The 21,778-nt window shown below is 43.1% G+C and overlaps 1 protein-coding gene across 1 annotated transcript in view; it reads right to left on the reverse strand.

The window, feature by feature from the left end:
- Window positions 1-243: 243 nt before the first annotated feature.
- Window positions 244-21,778, reverse strand: part of itgb6 (integrin, beta 6) — a 137,503-nt gene continuing 115,968 nt past the window's right edge. The window contains exons 12-16 of the mRNA XM_078552246.1: window positions 20,352-20,574; window positions 15,401-15,498; window positions 8,782-8,901; window positions 1,407-1,573; window positions 244-1,002 (exon numbers count right to left, since the gene is read on the reverse strand). Of these exons, the coding sequence (XP_078408372.1) occupies window positions 907-1,002; window positions 1,407-1,573; window positions 8,782-8,901; window positions 15,401-15,498; window positions 20,352-20,574 (704 nt within the window). The 3' untranslated portion in view covers window positions 244-906. The remainder of the gene's footprint in view (window positions 1,003-1,406; window positions 1,574-8,781; window positions 8,902-15,400; window positions 15,499-20,351; window positions 20,575-21,778) is intronic.

Consider the following 21,778-nt stretch of genomic DNA (forward strand, 5'->3'; position numbering starts at 1 on the left):
AACTCTGATTTTAAATTTTCTATCCCTCTGGAAATAGATCCCAGTGCTTTGTTGGGTTTTTAACAGCCTTTGTAACCTGTGTTGCTATGTTTAGCAATGTGTACACCTGTACCCCATGACCCCTCTGCTCCTCCACCCCATTTAGAAACTTATTTTCCAAGGTATATATGGCTTCTTTATTCTTCCTAACAAAATGTACCACCTTGTACTTATCTACATTGAAACACATTTACCAATTACACACCCATTCTGCAAGTTTATTAATGTCCAAAGTAACAAACACATTTCTAGGGTAAGTTTCTCAGAAACAGATTTTCAAATTGAAATGAAGTGCTTTGAAAAATTTTCCACGTATTATAATAGTATAAAACTTTAAGCTGATGCTTGAAAAACTGTAACCTTCTCCAGCCCTGTAATACTCTGAGATCAATGGGTTCCTCCCATTCAACGATCTGGCACATGCCCTATTTTAATTATTCCATCATTGGCAGCCAGGCTTTCAGATGTCTCGCACTAAATTCTGAAATTCTCCCCCAAAATCTCTTCATCTCTCCCTCTCACTTCTCTTTTAAGACGTTCCTCAAAGTCTTCCACTTGGTCACCTGTCCTAATATCTCCTTATCTGGCTTGGTGTCAAATTTGTTTGATAATGCTCTTACGAAGTGCCTTGGGATGTTGCTCTATGTTAAAGGCACCATATAAATACAAATGATTATTGAAATATCACAAACGTTCTAATATGTACATAAAATATTCAAAATATACAAATGGCGTTGCAACCTCTACATATACTAGGCAGGCAAAATCCTAAAACATGCATATAAATGTAGCTGTTCGAGACAAAAAAAAACATAAAAGTGCATCAGGTCTGTTTGTGAAACTTACAATTTTCCAATAAATTAAGCACTAGTACCCAAAAGTGGTGACTTCTTTTTTTCCATAGTTTTTGTAGGTCACGTTTTTAAATGTGGAAATTGACCCCCTGTAAAGTGGATTTGTACCCTGAAAAAGCAATAATAAATAATGAAGTAATAGAAAAATGTATGTAATTGTGCATATAAAGCTAACCCATTATATGAATTACCTTTATTGCCATAGTAGGTTTTTAGTACACTTTATATCTCCAACTTCCTTTTCAACGTCCTTCCAAATGATATTAAAACTTTGTCAGTAATAGCAATAATCACAAAACTAATCTGGAATTTACCCCAATGTGCTTGTCCAATTAATACTTAGTAGTATATTTCCATGTTGCCCACTACAGCTTTATCTATCCAGCTTATTGGATTTACAAAATATGCATTGGTATCTCTCTTAATTTAGTAGCCTTTTAAATATTTACATTCTATATTAAATTTGAGATGGAAATTAACACTATATTTTGTTACTTCATTTTAAATACATACCGTTTGCCACTTAGCTTTTGCTCGTTCGGCTTCAAATTTGGCCACTTCTTTGCGGTCATGAATGGATATAAACATCTTCCAGATACTGAGGATAACCAAACCAACCACAAGGATTGCCAAAGAAATGCCCAAAACTATCATATATACATTTGGAGGCAAGGGGCAATCTGTAAAAATAATACGATATTTCAATGTGTGCCAGTTGCTAAGATGCAAGAGTGCTTATTCTTATGATGAGAAGTGGTGATAGATATGAGAGTTTATGATAAAGAATGGGAGATCAAGGTGAAAGATAACATTGGATGCACTACATTGTCTGTGCAATAGTGATAGGGGCCTGGATTTTCACTGAGTCCAGTTGATTTGGGAACCCTTTAAAAATTGCGGGCAGGTTCTGATTCCAGGATTCCCAACCCCATTCCCAGACTGTCAGAATTTTGGGAGTGCCTTGAAAGGGTGAAGGCTGGTTCATGTCAGGAGCCCATATCTGGCACTCCCAACCCGGCCAGCTCCATTGTGGAGATAGGCATTTCCTACTTCTCCGCAATTTTCGTGGAGTTTTGCCAGGTTTTTAAAGAGTCATAGTTCATGGTTCCCAAGAGGACTTGTGAACCCCAGTGTGCATGAGGGAACCTTTTAAGAGGTAAGTTCAAAAGCTCCCCCTCATGTCCTCTATACCAAGTTACAGCCCCTCATGCCTTGTTTGCCAAGTTATGCTCTCCCATTAACCCCATTTGTCCCCTTGTGCCCCCTATGCCAGGTTAAGCACTCGCACCCACCTCCTATGTCCCCTCATGCACCCTATGCTAGGCTCTGCCCTTCCACCTACCCCCTCATGCTCCCATGTCAGTCTCTGGCACGTCCATGCCCATTGATCCACTGTGCACTTTCTGGAACCAATGAACATCACAGTATAAAGTGAGATGTTTAAAAAAACTTGAGAAATATAATCCATTGATCACTTTCTCCTATGAAAAGGTCTGGATGGCAAGCTCATAAAAGTGTCAGTCATATACAACGAGGCAATGTTCCACAATGTCTGTTGACATAACTCAAGTGGTTTCAAGTGTTTGTGGTTTGTGGCTTTTGAAACTTCACAGGACCTGGATGTTTGACATTTTTATTAGCTCGCTATCCATGTTTTTTTTTCATAGGAGAAAGTGATCAGTGGATTACATTTTTTCAAAGCTTTTTTTAAACAGTCCACTTTACACTGTGGCGTTCATTGGTTCTCAAAAGTGTACAGTGGGTCAATGGGTATGGAAATACCAGAGTTTGGCATGGGGGCATGAGGGGACATGGGGCTGGGTGAAAGGGCAGAGTCTGGCACAGGGGCATGAGGGACCTGAGAGGGCTGTTGGAAGGGTGGAGCCTGGCATAGGGGACATGAGGGGCCTGAGAGGTTTGGTGTAAGGGCAGAGTCTGGCATAAGGTGGCAGGAGGGCCTGAGGGGGTGGGTGGAAGGGCAAAGCCTGGCATGGGGGCATGAGGGGACATAGTTGGTGTGTGGAAGGGCAGGGCCTGGAATAGAGGGCATGAGGGGGCATGAGGGGGCATGGGGGTGGATGGGTGCATGGGTGACATGGGGAGTGCTTGGAGGGTCAAGAGGGTGGAAGGAGTGAAGAATGGACGGCCTTTGTGTTTTTTTTCACTGGGACAAATTTCCACAGCACCAAGGTGGGCCTTTTAAACAGCTTGCCTCTGCACCCAGCAGCCCCTGTGGCTGCCTCCGCACTTCTTCCTGGATCGGCTGACCCGACTCCAGCCTGCACCAGGTCCCCAACAATGAAGATCCCGCCATGGTGGGCACTTTCTCCCAAGATGGGCAGGCTGAGCCAAGAATTTTCCCAACTCACCTAGCCCCCTTGAGGATGAAAATTCAGGCCATAGCTTAAGTCTCACTCTATCCCATGCTGCTCTACGATCAAAAACTGGTGGAGAAATTTGTTGCATATTAAAGTATAATAACAGTTCAAACATTTAACTTAGCTTTGTAAATAAAAATATTTACTTTTAGTGTCTGGAATCATTAAATGTGATCGTTTTACTTCTAGTTAATTATGAAAAGAAAGTCACCATGTTCCCATAGGACCATAGGCTGCTCTCTTATTAGAGAGAGATGACTGGTGGTGAGTTTAACCTGAGGGTCACCACACCTCAGGCAAGGGGTGAGATTGAGAAGGCGGGGCCTTCATGGATGGCCTCAGCCGATACAGAATTTGAACCTGTGTTGTTGGCGTCACTCTGCATCACAAATCAGCTGTCCAGCCAACTGAGTTATAGATATTCCTATCATATTGAGCAATATCTTTGTAACCCTTTTTGAATGTCAAACCAAAAACCATAGCTGATTTCTGGTCAAAATTGTTAAAATATAATTTACGTGAACCTGATACTAAATTTCCACAATTTTTCATCATCATTATTATTAAATGAAATAAACATATCAGCTTCAATATTTTTAATAGCCTCAATGTTTAAATTTTGATCTGATTATAATGCCTCCCACAGTTAGATATTTTATTGATGATGACAGAAGTAATTCTCAATAGATATTGTAAATCTTTATCAGTTTGGGGCATTTAACAATATCCTGAAAGAAAAGTCACAAAATAATTAGAAAATGTTGATAATTTCCTTCAAGGAAATGCTTCAAAATCTAGTAGCTTTGGATGGTATTTTATTCTCTAATTATGTAATTGTGGAATAATTGAATTACCATAATATTCATGTAAAAGTCAATCTCATGTTGATATCAACCCTAGCCCTTCAGCGATCAAAGCCCAAAAATGTCAGAACCAAAGTATAATCCTGAAGATGTTAATGATTCGGTTTCATTGTAAATGTATAAATACGAATGAAAATGAGTACCAGTAAATAAATGCTTAAAACATTTCTATGTTTAAGTTTTGTTTTTATTTATTCAAATTATTGAAGTTTATTCAGAGCTTTGAAGAGGAGCACAAGTATTACTGGGTCAGGGCTGAGATTGAGTGTGCTTGCTTTGGGGTTTCTCTTCATTTTCTATTCTATGGAGACTTGCTCTCTTCTGCCAAAATCATTCACTACACCAGAATCATCCTTAAAGTACAGATAACTTCAGTATCAGACTGCCACTTTTGGTCAACTTCTTAAACCCCTCTCCCCTGCTCTCTCCACCCTCCCCTTCAATAACAAGTGCTTATGGGTTTCTTAGACAGTTAGCTGCCTTTGCCACATGCTCTCCCATCATCCAACCTTCCCTTAGTCCAACAAAGCCAAATCTCCCCTAAGATTCTTTCCCCCCTCTCTGAGCAAGCAGCTCCTCAGTTCCCTCTTATATCCTTTCCTGACCTGTCTGAATTTATCTTGTCCATGAAACCCATCTTCTGTTCTCTTGACCCCAGTCCCCTTAAATTCCTAACCATTAAACTTCACTTCCTGGCCCCCATGCTAGCTGACATCATAAATGGTTCCCTCACTTCAAGTGCTGTCCTTCCCCTTCATCAAATCTGCCATCACCACTCTTCTGCTCAAAAAATCTACCTTGATCCCTCTGTCCTCACAAGCTAGTGCCCCATCTCCAACTTCGTTTTCCTTTCTAAAGTTCTTGAATGTTGCCTCACAAATCTGTGCCTGATCTATAAATCCATGATTGATTCTCCCCACAAGTGAAGCCTTTATCATTTCTCATCTCAACCCAAACCGCTTGTACATCTTGGTTTCCTGAACTTAGGTCATACCTCTCTAACATGCTAACACCATCATTAATTAACAAAGCCACCCCTCCACCTTTTCCTAACTACCTGTCCTTCCTAAATGTCACATACCCTTCAATATTCAGGTCCCAATCTATGTCGCCCTGAAGCCATGTCTCTGCAATGGCTATCAGATCGAACTTATTTATTTCTATTTCTGCTAACAGTTCATCTGTTTTGTTTTGAATGCTATGTGCGTTTAGATACAGAGCCTTTAGTCTTGTTCTTTTATTATTTTTGTAGCGTCTAGCTTTGTCTGCCGATTCACTCTTAGATTTGTACTCTCTATCCCTTACTGTCACGGTCTGTTTATCATTTCCCATATTAATATCTTTCTCTCTTGCCTTGTCCCTACTCTTTGGTTTACCACATCTTGAACCATGGGGGAGACTGATCCAAATCTGAATGAAGACATTGCAGGGGGCTATGAGCGCCTCCACCAGTGACTACTCCATGGCCAGCTTTCACAAGGAGATTGTACAATTTTCCCAGTTGTCCAATTCTTTTGCAGCCCCCTTCATTAATTTATAGTCTGCACACGAGGGGTGAAAAGTTCAGGAGCATTTGGGGGCACTTTTATGCCTCTGCATTGCTTAAGTGGGAAGATAAGTTAGAGGCCCAATTCCAAGCATGTTAATGTAGCTACAGCTAAACTGTCTCAGCTGCGGAAGAATGCTCACTTTATACGAGGTTCCCCTAATGTGTGGCCGCTTCCCTCCCCCGATCCCCTGCGTGTGCTTGTGCACTACCATCAGACCATGCTGCCTTGCCCCCCCACCCTGCTTTGCCCCAACCGCAGTGCAGCCCTTGCCCCGGCACCACACTGTCAGCCAGCCAGGAAAAAGTGACTTGCTGTGCCCTTGCCTGAATGCGTGGTGCCTCTCCCTTGAAGTTGAATGGGCGACCCTTGCGAGCACTACACAACATTAGTGTGCACTCAGCTCTGAGTTCCCACTGAAGTTCAACTTGCCAGGTGCACACCTTTTAAATGCTATTCTGAATCACATCGTTCTGAAGTCACACCAAGTTGGGAGGTAAATTCGACATAGGGGGGGTGATACCAGCATTGAAATTAGGTTCTGATGTTGGTCAGCGGGGAAGGCAGCCCGCCACTGACAGGCGGAACAGACGATGGCTAACGAGCGTGAAACTTATTTTTGGCCTTCCTGCCATATTGTTTCCCCCCCACCTTCCATGATGCCCGCTGGCAACGGGGGCAGAAAATTCCTGCCATTGTGCAATCGGCAGAATAGATCACAGAGCAAAAGCTGTGAATCAAGCAATGTTTTTCCTGGGGCACAGCTGTTTCAACTCTCTAACTGACATCTGGGCTCTCAGCCAAGCCTCATTATGTATTCTTGGCTGAAAGGATGAGGGGCCATGGGGGTTGGGTGAGGTGGCCATAGCATGGAGGGTATGAGGGATCATGGGGAAGCGGGTAGAAGGGCATAGCTTGGCATGAGGAAATGAGGGGTATAAGGTGGCATGAGGTGGCATGGATGGGGCATTGGGAATATGTGTGGGGTGTGGCGGTGGGCCCGACTCCAGTTAACAGGCGGATGACATCTTATTCATTTTTTTTCATTTTTATACATTTCTCAAATTATAAATATTAATTTTACTGATAATTGTTCAATTGGAGGAGGGGTCTCTACTGGGGCCTTCATTTTTCACCACATAAATCCCTAAAGGTTTCACCACACTAGTTTGCAAGGACATAAAAAAGCACCAGGCATCATTCCTGGAGCGTTAAAATTGAAAAGTAAGGAATTTATGTTAAACCAGTATCGAACTTTGGTTAGACCACCCTTAGAGTACTGCATGCAGTTCTGTCACTATATTATAAAAAGGATATAGAGACACTGGAGAGGGTGCAGATTTACAAGGACCATATCAGAAATGCATGGGTGTTCTACCAGAAAGGATGGACAGGCTCGGTCTCTTTTCTCTTGAAAAAAGGCTGAGGAGTTATGTAATAAATGGCTTTAAAATTATTAAATGTTTAGAATAGACACAGAAAAAATGCTTCCTCTTGTGGAGAAGAGTATAACTAGAAGCCATCAATATAAGATTGTCACCAGAAAATCCAAAGGGAATTCAAAAGAAACTCCTTTACCAAAAACATGGTGAGAAGGTGGAACTCGTTACCACAGGAAGTGATTGAAGCAAATAGTATAAAAGCATTTAAGGGGAAGCTAGACAAGCATATGCGTGAAAAAGAAATAGATGGTTGCAATGATAGATTCAAATGAAGAAAGATGGGAGGAGGTTCGAGTGGAGCATAAACACTGGTATGGGCTGATTGGGCCAAATGGCCTGTTTCTGTGCTGTACATCCAATGCAATTCAATGTAAGTCTATGACTTGGATACACAACTCTCTATTCTTTCACTCAAGTTTTCAAAGGACAATAAGTTAGGAGGCACAAAAAGTTGTGGCGATGGAAGCAGGAAGCTGTAAAAAAGAAACAGACGCAGATGAAATTAGTGGTAAAAACTGCAGCAGATGGATTTCAATTTGGGAAATGTAAGGTCATCCATTTTGGATCCAAGAATAATAAATTGGAGTATTTCTAAAGGATGAGAGATTAGTAACTGTGGAGGAGCAAAGATGTCCATCTACATAAATCTCTGAAAACTAGTGCATTGGTTTGAAAAATAATCCAAGAGGCTAATGGAATGTTGGACTTTATATCAGGGAGACTGGAATATAAGGGAAGGAAGTTATGTTTCATTTGTACAGAGCCTTGTCCAGATCTCATCTGTAGTACTATATTCAGTTCTTGGCATCAAACCTCGGGTAGGATATATTGGCCTTGGAAGGGTGCACCACAGATTTACCAGAATGATAACAGAACTTAAAGGGTTAAATTATGAGAACAGGTCACATAAACTTAGTTGGAAGTACTTTCAGTTTAAAATGTTGAGGGTGATTTCATTGATATGTTTAAAGTGTTAAAGGGGTTCAATGGGGTATATACAGAAGGACTATTTGTTCTGGTGGAAGAATCCAGGACAAGAGGGCACAACATTAAAATTATAGTTAGGCCATTTGACAGCGAGATCAGGAAGCATTTTTTCACAGAAATGGTAGTGGAAATCTGGAACGCTCTTCCCCCAAAAGGCTGTGGATAATGGTTAATTGAAATTTTAAAGACTGAGATTGATAGTTTTGTTAGGTAATGTGATCAAGGGATATGGATCAAAGGCAGGTAACTAGAGATAAATGCAGACCAGCTATGATCTGATTGAATGGTGGAGCTGACTCAAGGGACTGAATGGCTTACTTCTGTTCTTAAATTCCTTAGCTGGTTAGCTCATACGAACTTTATAAAATTCTGTATCAATTTAATTTGTCACCTCCTCTAGCTTGCCAGTTTAGGATCAATAATTTTTTTCAAAAAGATTAATTTGATTGGTCAGCATAATAATTCTTCATTGACATCTATTAATGAAATTGAACTGTTTTTGAATTGTTCACATTTAGCTTAGATGCTTATTCATAATTTAACAGATTATTCCTCATTTTAGCAAGTTGCTAATTTTTGCCTTGCAGATGTGTAACAACCAAAAATGTGACAATGAAAGATATGGCTAGACTTTAATACATAGACATAAATTAATTATTACTCAAGCTCACCTGTTTGTTCAAGATCAAAAAGAAGTGATCTCCCATGTCCATCTTTAGCAATACGAAATGACATTGTACAATCATTGCCACTTTTCAAAGAACAGTAGACAGATTGGTTTTCTTCAAATTCTATAAAAATAGTTTGGGAATATATATATAAAGTTTATATATTAAATATATATTTTAAAATCAGTGAAACCACAATTGCTGCACACTGACCAGGGTCTTGAATCATTGCATTTGTCTTTTCAATGAATGATGTTTGTTTTCAAGTTGTGTGACCATCATTTCATTTCACTGAAAGCTTTGAGGGGCTACAATAACAAAGCTGTACTGACTTCTGTTTTAAGTTATTTGAAATCTTTATTATTCATTATTCAAGATAACTAAGTTCAGCATTTGGTCCTTTGAGTATTAAAAACATTTCCTGAGGCCCTTTTGACATACCTGTACCAATTTTACTAATTTTTAATAGATGTACGTTCCTGGGCAGTGCACTAATGATTCCCCATTATGCAAAGCCTGTGTTTGAGATGACCTGCAGGAGTGTACATTTATAAAATCAGCCTTTTTTTTATCAGATATTACTTCTAGAAAAAGTAATTTTCTTAGCAAAATTTTTAAATATTTATTGTAATCCCTATGAGAAACATGAGTCAAAAGCAAGTGCAAGACAGAAGAGACATTTAACAACTAAGCTTCTGAACTGCTAATATTCTAACTAATGCATATTAATACTTCTTGCTTTGGGCAGCACTCCATTATACTTCTGATTTGTGCCTTGTAGAAGGTGGAAAGGTTTTGGGAGACAGGAAGTGAGTCACTTGCCACAGAATACCCAGTGCCTGACTTGCTCTCCTAGCCACAGTATTTGTATGGCTGGTCCAAGGAAGTTTCTGGTCAACAGTGACCCCTCCCAGGGTGTTGATGGGGGATTCAATGATGATAGTATCATTGAAAGTCAAGAGCCCCCCACCTCCAATTTCACCTTTGGTTCAGTGAGAGCACTCTCATCTCAGATGCAGAAGGTTCAAGTCCAATTCCAGAGACTTGACACTCCAGAGGAGTTCTGAAGGAGCGCTGCACTTGGAGTTGCTGCCTTTTTGATGAGAGGTTAAACCAAGGGCCTGTCTGTGTTCTTAGGTGAGCATAAATGATCCTATGGCAGTATTTGAAGAATAACAGGAAGTTTTTCCAATGTCCAACTAAAACCATCAAAAAAACATTGGCCTGGATTTTCCATGCCCGCCGGCATTGGGCATGTTCAGTGGCGTGAGCAGACAATATAGCGCGATCGATTCCGCGACAGCATGAAACCAGTTCGCGATTGTCTGCTCAGCCGGGCCACGTTTCCTGCCACTGGACGTCAGGAACCTCATTGTAATACATCTGCATACCGGCCTACGGTTGAGGCGACTTGTGGGGTGGGGAGGGTTAAGGGCAGCCCTGCCGTTGAATATAGCGCACAAGCATTCGGGTAGGTGGTAGGGTGGATGAGGGAAGCGGCCACACGTTAGGGGAACCTTTATAAAGTGACCATTCCTTTGCAGCTGAGACAGTTCAAGCACAGCCACGTTGATATAATTGGAGATGGGCTTCTAGCTTATCTGCCCACTCAAGGGATGCAGAAGCATCAAAGTGCCACCAAGTGTTCCAAAGCTTCTCATGCCCCTGGCACATACTGAAAAGTCATGAGTGTTTTGGTGGACTGCAGACCAGTTGGACGACTGGACACGTTGTCCTTGCTAAAGCTGGCCATGGAGAAGTCACTGCTGGAGGCACTCACAGCCCCTTGCAATGTCAGCATCCCGGTTTGGACCAGTCTCCCCCATTTTCAAGCTAACAGTGCAGCCTTGCAGTGCGGGTTAGGAGAATGCCTGTGCCTGAGCTGAGAGCACAGCATGCAGTCCAATGGGCAAAGCTGCAGCCAATCGGTCAGGTGGAGTGGGGCGGAGGAAGGTGAGATTTCGGGCAGCAATGCAGTGCACTAATCTCTGGCCATCCAAGTGGTGGCCAGCACTCTCTGGGAAGCATTAAGGAGCCTTCACACTTAACCAGGACAGGTTCTTAGTACACCCATGCTAACCACGTGTCTCTCTGTTTCATCCTGCAGGAGGAGCACATTAGGAGCATGGAGCCTGGTGAATTAGCTGTATGCCTGATGGCCTACAGAGAGCAAAGGCGACTGAGAAGAGAATGACTGAGGTGCCTGGCTGCGCAGAGGCAGGAGCAGCAACTTCAGGAAGAAGGGGCGGCTGGGGCTCCCGCACACAGCGCTGAAGAGCCACAGCGAGCCATCGCTGGTTGGCGCCTAGCAACACCCAGGGTCTATAGATGCTGCTTTTCATTTCTGCAGATAACCAGTGTCGCCAAACACTCTGCATGTCTAGGGGACTGGTCAGTCACATCTGCCAGCAGGATTTGGTGCCACGGGGATGTGGAGGGCATCCACTGTCAGTGGCCGTGAAAGTGACTGCGGTGCTCAATTTTTACGCCAGTGGCTACTTTCAGGGCTCCGCAGGTGACCTTTGTGGGATCTCACAAGCCTCCACCCACAAATGCATCCATGAGGTCACGGATGCCAAATTTGCAAGGGCACACAACTTTGTGGGTTTCGCCTGGGACCAGGATAGCTAGGATGCAACAGCAATTGGACTCGCCCAGATCTCGGGATTCCCACAGGTGCAGGGTGCAATCAACTGCACCCATATGGTGCTCAGGTCTCCGTCGCTGCAAACAGTGGACGACATCAACTGCAAGGGCTTCCACTCACTCAATGTGCAGCTGACGTGCGACCACCAGAAACGCATCCCGCAGGTGTGAGCACGGTTGCCAGGGAGTATGCACGACTCCTACATCCTCAGTCGGTCACAGACCCCTCAAATCTTCCAGGGTCCACAGAAGCTGCTGGGATGGCTCCTCAGGGACACAGACTACCTGCAGAGGCCGTGGCTGATGACACCCGTGGAGTGGCCTCAGACTGTAGCAGAAGGACGCTATAATGAACTCATGCTACAGCTTGAAACTTAGCAGAGCAAACCATCGGGACGCTGAAGATGAGGTTTCAGTGCCTGGATTAGTCTGGTGGAGCCCTGCAATTCAGTCTGCAGAGGGTGTCATGCATCATCGTCGCCTGCTGTGCCCTTTACAACCTGGCGCTGCAATGGGGAGACGAGCTGGCTGAGGAGGAGAGGGGGGAGCAGCAATGACAAGCAATGCCGAGGTACAGGCATCAGTAATGTGTCCAGGGTGTGTGAGGCAGGACCGTCACTTTGGTCTGGAGGCTGCACAGAACACAGGGAAGAGGCCCTGGACTGAAGCACCTGCCTTTATATTGTGCAGAAAGGTTTCACATCTGAGTGACAAGAACACTGCTCATCAGAACAAGGAGCCATAGGCAGGGAGACATTCTTGGGAGTTTACTGACAATAGTGAACAGAATGTACAAGTGATTAACTCCCGTGCCCAGGCTGTGCAACTACCTCTTCTTAGCCTTCCAAACCCTGCCACTACACCTTGATGCTACCCGGACATCCACAGCAGAGATGCAAGCAGCCTGTTGACTGCAACGCCCTGTCTGTGATAACCTTGGTGGGTGTCCTCTAGAGGGCCAAGACTTGGAGGGCCCCGTTTGCTTTCGGGGTCCTGCTGTGTGGCCTGTGGAGCTGGAGCTGCTGGGGTCACAGGCAGAGAGGATTCATATGGGCCGGACATTCCTGGAGTCACCTGGATGGATGGCCCAAGTGTGCACTTTCTGATCCTCCTCCCTATAGGTACCCGAGGGCCTCAGGCTGACTCCTTGAGGAGAAGGGGTAGCTGGAGTGAGATTGAGTTGCCCGGCACCCCTCTCATGTACACACTGTTGGAGGCCATGGCATCAACCATGGAGTTCAGCCCGTGCAGCAGTGCAGGAGTGACGTCCTGGAACAAGGTCTCTATGCCAGTTGATATCCTACCAGTGTTGGCCTCAGTGCGTTGGCATACTGGCGCTATCATCTCTGAGTGAAGATGGACGGCTCCTCCTTGCAATCTGAGGAAAGTAGTGGACACCCCTTCCTGATGTTCTCGAGCTTGCCTTTGCAGCTCAAGCAACTGGGACATGACGGAATCCAGAGGCTCGTCCTCTTACTCAGGCTCAGCAAATTTCTGGCCTCCAGCAGTCCTCCAAGTGCTGAACACCAGAGGAGTCCCTGCCTCCACCTGCTGTGGATCAGACAGTGTGATGTGCTCACCAGACTGTGACCCCAAGGCTACGCTAAAGCTAGTTCCCACTGAGGTGTGTGTCTCTGCACTGGTGGAGGGTGTGGGTGGGCGCTGTGACGGGACTTCAAGGAGGGTACCTTCAGATTCCTCTTCAGGGCTTGATTGGAGGCCCTGGGTCATGGACTCCGTCGGCTGTTTCCCAGAGGTGCTGGCAAAAGCAAGGAGAGATAATTAGTGCATGGCAGTGGCCTGTGAAATATGACATATCACTCACAGCATGGTTGTCTGATGGATGTTGCACTGCTGGATCCTCACTTGGTAGAGGAGTGCTGACCTCACTGTTAGCACAGGAATGGTCCATATTGTCGCCAGCCAACTGGATGGTTTGTTTTCAAAGTCTGCGAGGACCTTGATTTCAGGCATTACTCCACCAGTCTGCGACCTCTCCCTGTTGTTGTGTGCCAGCTTGTCCTGCATGAATAGAGATGGAGGAAGCGTAGGCAGGGCACCTTCCAGGCCAGATGATAGGTATGCCTGGCATGTGTGGGTGGTGAGTGGTGTCATGGATGGGATGAGGACAATGATGGTGAGTGTGAAAGAGTGAATGGGGGCGCCTCTTGAACTGGCAGTGAGTGAGGGCCCTGTGGATGTGTGATGGGTTTGTGAGTGTGAGAGTTGCGAGTGATAAGAGTGACTTATCCTGGCGGAATGGAGGAGATCATTCATTCTCTTGTGGCACTGGGTGGCTGTCCTCTTCTGAAAGGCGTTGGCGCTGACCACTGCTGCCACCGCCTCCCAAGCCTGATTGGTCCCGCCGCTGCTCATCCTGCGGCCAGAGTGGAGGTAGAGAACATACCGGCAGGACTCCATGGCCTCCAAAAGGTGTTCCCATGACGTGTCAATAAACCTGCGAGCTTCAGCCTTTTTGCCTTTCAGGCCATGTCTTCCCTGCAGCTGTCATGGTCTGGAAGCACTGAGATGTGTGTATGCGGCTAGACTTTAAAAATGGCTTCCGATGTGATGAAGTGGTGAGGTGATGGTGGGCAGAGAAATGAGTGCGCGCCTGCCATGGAAACAGTGTGTTTCCCAGGAATGCATAAATAATGTGACAGGGTTTGGGACGATATGGTGTGAAAACACGCCACCGCAGCCAGCAGGGAAAACGTCATTTTACCCGCCCACTACCGCACTTAGTGCAAATCTGGGACAATTCCGCACATTGTCTCACTGCTATTTGTGTACAAACTGACTGCCACATTTCCCTACATTGCAACAGTTTCTACACTTCAAATATACTTATGCAGCTCTGAAGTGGTTGGGATGTCCTGAGATCACAAAGGGCATTACATAAATGTAAGTTTCTTTCTTTTCATTCGCTCTTTCTGAACAAGTTGTTACATTGGCAACCTTTCAGTCCTCCAGCACAACATCCGTATCTGAAGATATTTGAAAAATTGTGGTCAGAGACATAGCCACTTACATTATATAATAAACATGAGGTAGTCTTCAAATGAAAAAAAATCTGCAGCTTGGTTTCTCTGTGAAAATTAATTTTTCCAGAATTGATGCTGATAAAATGAATTTTATACTTTCGCCCCCATTTTACATTTTACCAATTGAATGATATTTATTCACCATTACTAGGCAGCATAAATATTTTATAAGTTATTATTATAGAAGACCAATGTGGAGTAAAACTAAATAAATTATGGTTTTGCACAAGTAATAATCATGACATTTTGCACTTCTTAGTGTTTGCTTTAAAGCTAGAACTCCCTTCTGAAAGGGATTTATTCTAAAGGAACAGAACACCAAAATGTTCTCTTTAATACACTCCTTTCTTAAAGAAGTGAAATGGCTCAATTTGTAGCATTGGGAGAATCACAGGATTGCACAAGAGAACTGAAATAAGTTCATTTTCCCCAATTTTTATGTTTTCCCCTCCAATTTTTCCCATTCTTTATTTATTTGACAACTGGGTCATATGGACTGCCTACTTTCAGAAGGGATCACTGGATAATGATCATAAATCTGAACTTGGTTGAGGTCTCTTTAATGTCTCTACCACTTCCTTGGCTGAGATCAGCTAACAACAAGTGTTATTCTAAAGGTATCAGCTTAAGATGAATATTTCTTTATGATCATTGGAAGTTTGAATCAAATATAAATTTATCTCATTTCCATGAAAAGCCATGCCGCAAATATTAGATATAAAGTTTCTGCAGTATGCTCAAAGTAAAGCAGATCTTCTCTGTCTTGTATTGTGATAATTCTACATATTTTGACTTGATCTTGGACTACGTTAAATTCTCAGATCTGCAGAGATTAAAACAATAAGCTACACCAAAACAGTGAATTGAATTCAAGTAAAAATAACTGAGTTTGTTTTGGTTTTATTTTTTCATGTGAAAGTAGTATTTGCTACCTGCTGTTTGATTAATCATGGAGCCAACTATCATGCATTTTTCTTGACATTCTTCTACTGATCCATCCATATTAGACAGGTGACATTCAACACAGCTCCTGCAAGAGAAATACCATCATGCAAGATCAATAACTGCCAGACCTTTGTCTCCATCATTAAAAGATGAAGCATATATGTTTCTTAAGTTTTAGGAACCAACACAATTTGTACAATGCAAGTGTAAAGTATATGCAGCTATACAAAATGCCTTTGGAGACGTTCAAAGGCAAGTACCCAGGTTCGCATTTACATAGTTGATATTTGGCAGGCATTATTCAAAAGAGAACTTTCCTCAGAGGAGCCGAAGTATTGGAAAAAAAACACTCCTGGCGTATCCTTTGCAGATAAGAGAGCTTTAGATAATCGTGGTTCTTTAAAAGAAAAAAGTATTTCATGTCGCATTACATAACAGGGAATGTTTTCAAAACAGCTACAAAATCCCCTTCGGGACATGTAATTCTATCATAAATTATCTTAGAGACAAAAATGTGCCAAGGGGCCTTTTTTGAAAAGAGAAGTGGCTGAAAGATAACAGAGAACAAATGACATTCCACTGTTTGGGACAGGGATGTGCGAAATATCTCTATCTATAGCAGCCTTTCAAATTGCTATATGGAAGTATTAAAGGCCAGCCAAATTCATCCCAAGAGCTTTTGGGGAAAGCAAGAAAAGTATTTCTTTAAAGCATCACTACTTTCCACTTTGGTGAGAAATAACTGAATTTCTGTTAATGCGGAAATTTGAAACTCAAAATATTATATCTTTGTATCTTGATGTTTCACAATTACCCTTCTGTAAAGCAAAGTCTAGGCCAGGGCTGAGCAAAATTTTCAGCCCGGGTACCACAGCTGTAAGGCGGGCAATAAACGTTCAAGAAGCAAACAATTCATATTCAAGCAGGGACAACACAATTTTGTTTAAAAATCACCACTTTTGAACAATGTACTGTTAGAAAATTGCATAGTTGAGTTGTTTGTTTATATTACCACAGAACTGTATTGCTCATGTCAAAACACAAACTTTATTATATCTAAAGCCTTTCATTGCACTGCACTAAATAAAATTTTTGTAGCTTTTCTATTTATTGATGACTTCTTTATGTATAATTCTGCAATTGGCTTTGTTGAACCACCAGTACTTCTCCATTAGACTGTGGCAATTACCAAAATATATTCAAACTATTTTAGCTTTTAAGTAAGCCAGAAGTTATTAAGAAATTTCTTTGTTAATCTATTTAACTCTGAATAGATATTAAATATAGATAATTTTTGGTTGACATAGGCATAAAACCTTATTCATTATTATAACTATATCGTCATACCAATGTATTATGATAATTAAAGCAAACTCACTACTTGTTTAATTGAGGTGTCACTTGGTAGGGTGATATGAGAGAGTGCAGCAGTAGTTACTGTCAAGAGTTAGCAAGTTGTTGCAATTTACCAAAGGCTAAACCAGATTCCTGGGGCAGAATTTTACGTTCCATAACTGGCAGGTTTGCAGGTGGGGATGGGGCAGGGGAGGTGCTGTAAAATTCCTTGGATGGACTTCCCACCAGCCTCCCGCCTGCCCTGACCTCTCCACAATTTTGCATTGGGATGGGTAAGGCTTACACTGGCCCGTCCATCCTTGCCCCAATTGAGGCCTTTAAGTGGCTGATTCATGACCACTTAAGGGCCGTTTCCCTCCCAGCCTTAATTTTCAGGCTGGCAGTGGGGTGGTGGTTCTGGGGCAGGGGGAGAAACCCTGGAGAGTGACACTGCTTGGGCCTTGGGCGGGAAGGTGAGAAGGAGGCCACCTCCTTAAACCGTATCCTTTCAACATTGGGTGCCCCCACTCCAAAAGGTCTGCCCCCCTCTACCCCAGGCCTCTCCACCAATACCTCCACACTCCCTCTACTCATTCCCCAGGTATCACCTCTCCTCTCTGCCCTGAGCACCCCCCAGCACTTACCTGTTACTGGACTCCCAGGATTTAGACTCCAGAGACTGCTAGACTAGCCCTAGTCCTGTCCACTGCAGCTCCTGGTGCTGCTGGGACGAGAGACCTGTCAGCCAATCAGATTGATTGGCAGCTCTCTGAGGTGGGACTTATGAGTAAGGGACGGAAGCCCCATTTCCAGCCAATTAATGCTCCTTGGATCAGGGTGAAGTTCTTTTGCTGTCAGCACATGATCTATACTTGAATTATACTTGACTTCAGCCATCACTAATTGCAGTTTTTCTTGTTCAGCTTCAGGTTTATCAGGCAAGCTCCCTCTAGTGGTCACACTAGATTCTGATCATGTTTTGTGATGGCTTCTTCCATCACAGCTCCATGTCCATAGACTATCAGATCATGCACATTCACTTCCACTCCTGGAAGATCAGTGACTATCTCATGCTGTCTGCATTGATACTCTGTCAGAGCAGTGGAAATGCCAAACGGCATGTGCAATCATTTATACCTCCCAAATGATGCCTAGAATGTAATCGGAAAATTGCTGCTTTCATTTAACTTCACTTGCCAGTATGCATCGTTCATACTAAGGTGAATGCTTTTGCCATGGCAAGTTGCGGCAACATTTCTTCTCTGGCTGGCAAAGGGTATTGAGATCTCTTCAAAGTTTTACTGAGATCCTTTGGATCCATGCACACTTGCAGCTGTCCAGTTATTTTTCACTGCTACCATACTGCTAATCCAATCTGTAGGAGTTGTCACTTTCTTGATTACTCCCATCTTTTCAAGCTCCTTTATCTCGTCTTTCAGGCTGGACTTGAGAGCAGCTGGAACTCTCCTTGAAGATGCTGAGTTGGTCTCACACTCTCACCTACTTCAAGATGACATTCACCAGAAAGACATCCAAGACTTGTGAAAACACCTTTGTAAATTGTCAGAATCTGTTCAACAGTCAATGGCTCTGTGCCATGCAAAACCCTGCAAATCTTTTCTGGTACATGGAGGGTTACCAGTCAAAGCTTTTGACTTGTTTCAGCTGAGATGAAGGGATTTTGCTTTGTGTCTACGATCTGTAACTTCTTTCTTCCCATTGCACTGGGCTCTCAGCTTAGTTTGCCCTCTTGGGGTGAGCATCATTCCATCATAGAGCCTCCACTTTACCTTTGACGGCTTCATTTTCAGGTTACCATCTTGAGCAACTTCATACAGGTCTTTGAAGCTCATGGTGTTGCATGTAGCATTGTTGTCTATCTGACACTTCATATTAACTTGATGCCCTCCTTTTGCAGTCGTTATTCTAATAGTCACAAACCATTTTTTACTTTGAGACTTGATGGTGCCACCCTGTTCTAGGGTGAGCAATTTGTCAGAATCACCATCTGACATCTCTCCAGCAACCATCTTTTTAGGCTTGCTTTTTTTCTTTCCAGCAAAACATTTGAATGCAAAATGATTCAGCTTTTTGCAGTTAGAACACTGCTTTCCCCATGCTGGACATGGCTCCTTTACTCTTATGTGGTATCCACTACAATACTTATCTCCAGTACTCTGGCCTTGATATTTCTGCTGGCCCTTCTGTAAATAGTTTTCCTTTTCTCCATTGTCTTGTGCTTGTAAGGCCTGGGTTGCCTCTCCACATAGTGCAAAGTCTAATCACTTCTCCCATCAATAGTCTTCAGTTGATAATTAATCACTGCAGAGTTTCTGCACATTTCAATAGCTTTGTTGGGAGTAAGTTTCTCTTCTCTCAGCAGACGGCCTCTCACCACAGAATCTCTTGTTCCTAAGACGATCCTATCCCTGATCAGATCACCCTACAGTTGCTCAAACTCACATGATTCAACTAGACATCTCAATGCAGTCACATACTGATCAATATTCTCTTCCTCTTCCTCAGCTCTGGTGTTGAACACATAGCGTTCATAAATAACATTCACAGAGTGTTCAAAGTGGGTCTTCAAGGTCTCCAAAAGTTCATTAGACTGGCTTTTCTGCTCCTCAGTGAGGTCTAGGGTGCAATACAGCTTGTAACACTCTTTCCCCAACACTGATAACAGAATTGCTACTTTGATTTGTTCAGGTATCTTGTTTAACTCTGTAGGAGAACTCTAACAGTCCTCCAAGAAAATACTGAAGGAGTCATCAACATTTAAAAGATGGCCTAAAACAGGTAGCAAATTGCAGGCACAGGAGACAGAGCTGTCTCCACTACCCAGCTTTTCTGGATCAAAATATGATTGACAATATATGGCAAAAACATGTCATATTATTTTTGCAAACCAGTAGATTGTGTCAGTATTCAGACAACATAACTCTTAAGTCTAAGTGATGCAGCACGAGGGCTGGATGAAAAGTTCCCACAGGCCTGAAGTAGCCTAGCCAGGGCCATAGTTTGCCCACCCCTGGCCTAGAACAAATTCAAGTTATCTGTAGCTTCTGATGTTTAATGGTTAACCATGTTCCAAGTAAAATGGAAATATAACAAGTGGAATTTAAAGCAGCAAGTCAATCCCAACATGTCAGCTTGGCTCAGTGCTCATATTTTTACCTCTGAGGCTCCAGATCCTTGAGAAGGTAACCAAGTCTGACACTTTAGTGTAGTACTGACAGAGTGCTGCACTGTCAGAGGTAGCACCTTTTAGATGAAATGTTAAACCGAGGCTCTACCCTTTCAGGTGGACATAAAAGATCCCATGGCACTTTTCTCCCCATGTCCTGACGAATATTTCCTTCTTAAACAGCATCACTAAAACAGATTAATCTGATTATTTATTTCATTGCTAATTGTGGGGCATTGCTGTATGCAATTAGCTACTAATTTGCCTTATATTACAACACTTCATAAAATACATCTTCGGCTTCGAAGCACTTTTAATGTCCTAAATTACAGTCTCCTTTTCTTTTGGATTTTGGTTATGGAAGACCAGTTATCTATTCTCAAAATACTCTTTTCCTACCAAACTATGGAGATTACCGTTTAGAAGTGCAGGGGTCATAACAAGTTGGGCACTTTTCACATTTATCCCCAGAGGCCCCCGAATGCATGCAGACACATTTGCCACAGATGCACTCTCCATGTCCACTACATAGGGCTCCATTTTCAGAAATACAAAGGTCTGTGTTTGTGGTGCAATTACAATATTCACCAGTCCATCCTTGGTGACAGTGGCATTCCCCGCAATCACATAGCCCGTGACCTAGGAAAGAAAATGAATATTAAACCTTTGCTTAGGCTCAATGTCAGTATTTCATTGAAAACTATACATATTTTCAGCATAGTATATGGTTAAGCATTTTGCACTGGAAATGTCAATTAGAAATCTTAACAGATATTAGTACTGAGTCCAAATATTAATTTAATTGGCTGATTTGAATTAATCTGAAAGAATTCTAAACAGGCTTAGCCTGGACCAAAACAAAAAACTACTGCGGATGCTGGAAATCCAAAACAAAAACAGCTTTACCTGAGTAAAGTTAGGAGAGGGGTGAAATATAAGCTGGTTTAAGGTGGGGGGTGGTGTGGGCAGAGGGGCGGGGTATGTAGGGACAAGCAAGTAGTGATAGGAGCAGATAATTTTTGATTATCTGCTCCTATCACTGCTTGCTTGTCCCTACTACCACCGCCCCCCCCCCCGCCGCCCCCCAACTTCTCTTCCCCCCACCCCACCCCCCACCTTAAACCAGCTTATATTTCACCCCTCTCCTAACTTTACTCAGTTCTGCTGAAGGGTCATGAGGACTTGAAATGTCAACTCTTTTCTTCTCCGCCGATGCTGCCAGACCTGCTGAGTTTTTCCAGGTAATTCTGTTTTTGTTTTAGCCTGGACCAGTTTGATTGACTTATTAAACAAGTATATAGGGAAAATATATCCATCTGAGTCAGAGAGTTAGATGTTCAAGCCTCACTACAAACTTGAACATAATCTAAGCTGAAATCAATAAAACACTGATGGAGCGCTACATTGAGAGGTGCCATTTATCAGATAAGTCATTAAACCAAAGTCCTATTTGCCTGTTGAGGTGGATGTAAATAATTCCTTGCAACTATTCAAAGAAGGGCAGGGCAATTCTCCTAATGTGCTGGCCAATTTTTATCTCTTAACTAACATCATGAAACACATATCAACTGGTCCTACATAGTAGGGCAAAAGACAAGGCTGAAGCATTTACAACCACCTTCAGCCAGAAGTACCTAGTCAATGGCTGGGATTTTCCGTGCCCACTGGCATTGGGTGTGTTTGGTAGCGTGAGCGAACCATATGGCGTGAAGGCCAAAATTCAGTTTCACAATGTCGTGAAACCAGTTTGTGATTGTCCACTCTGGCCGCCGATGGCAGGCCATGTTCCCCACCATTGGAAGGTCGGGAACCTCATTGTAATACATCAGCGTATCACTATAAG

Source organism: Cetorhinus maximus, chromosome 11 (genome assembly GCF_964194155.1).
Source record: "Cetorhinus maximus chromosome 11, sCetMax3.hap1.1, whole genome shotgun sequence".
NCBI lineage: Eukaryota > Metazoa > Chordata > Chondrichthyes > Lamniformes > Cetorhinidae > Cetorhinus > Cetorhinus maximus.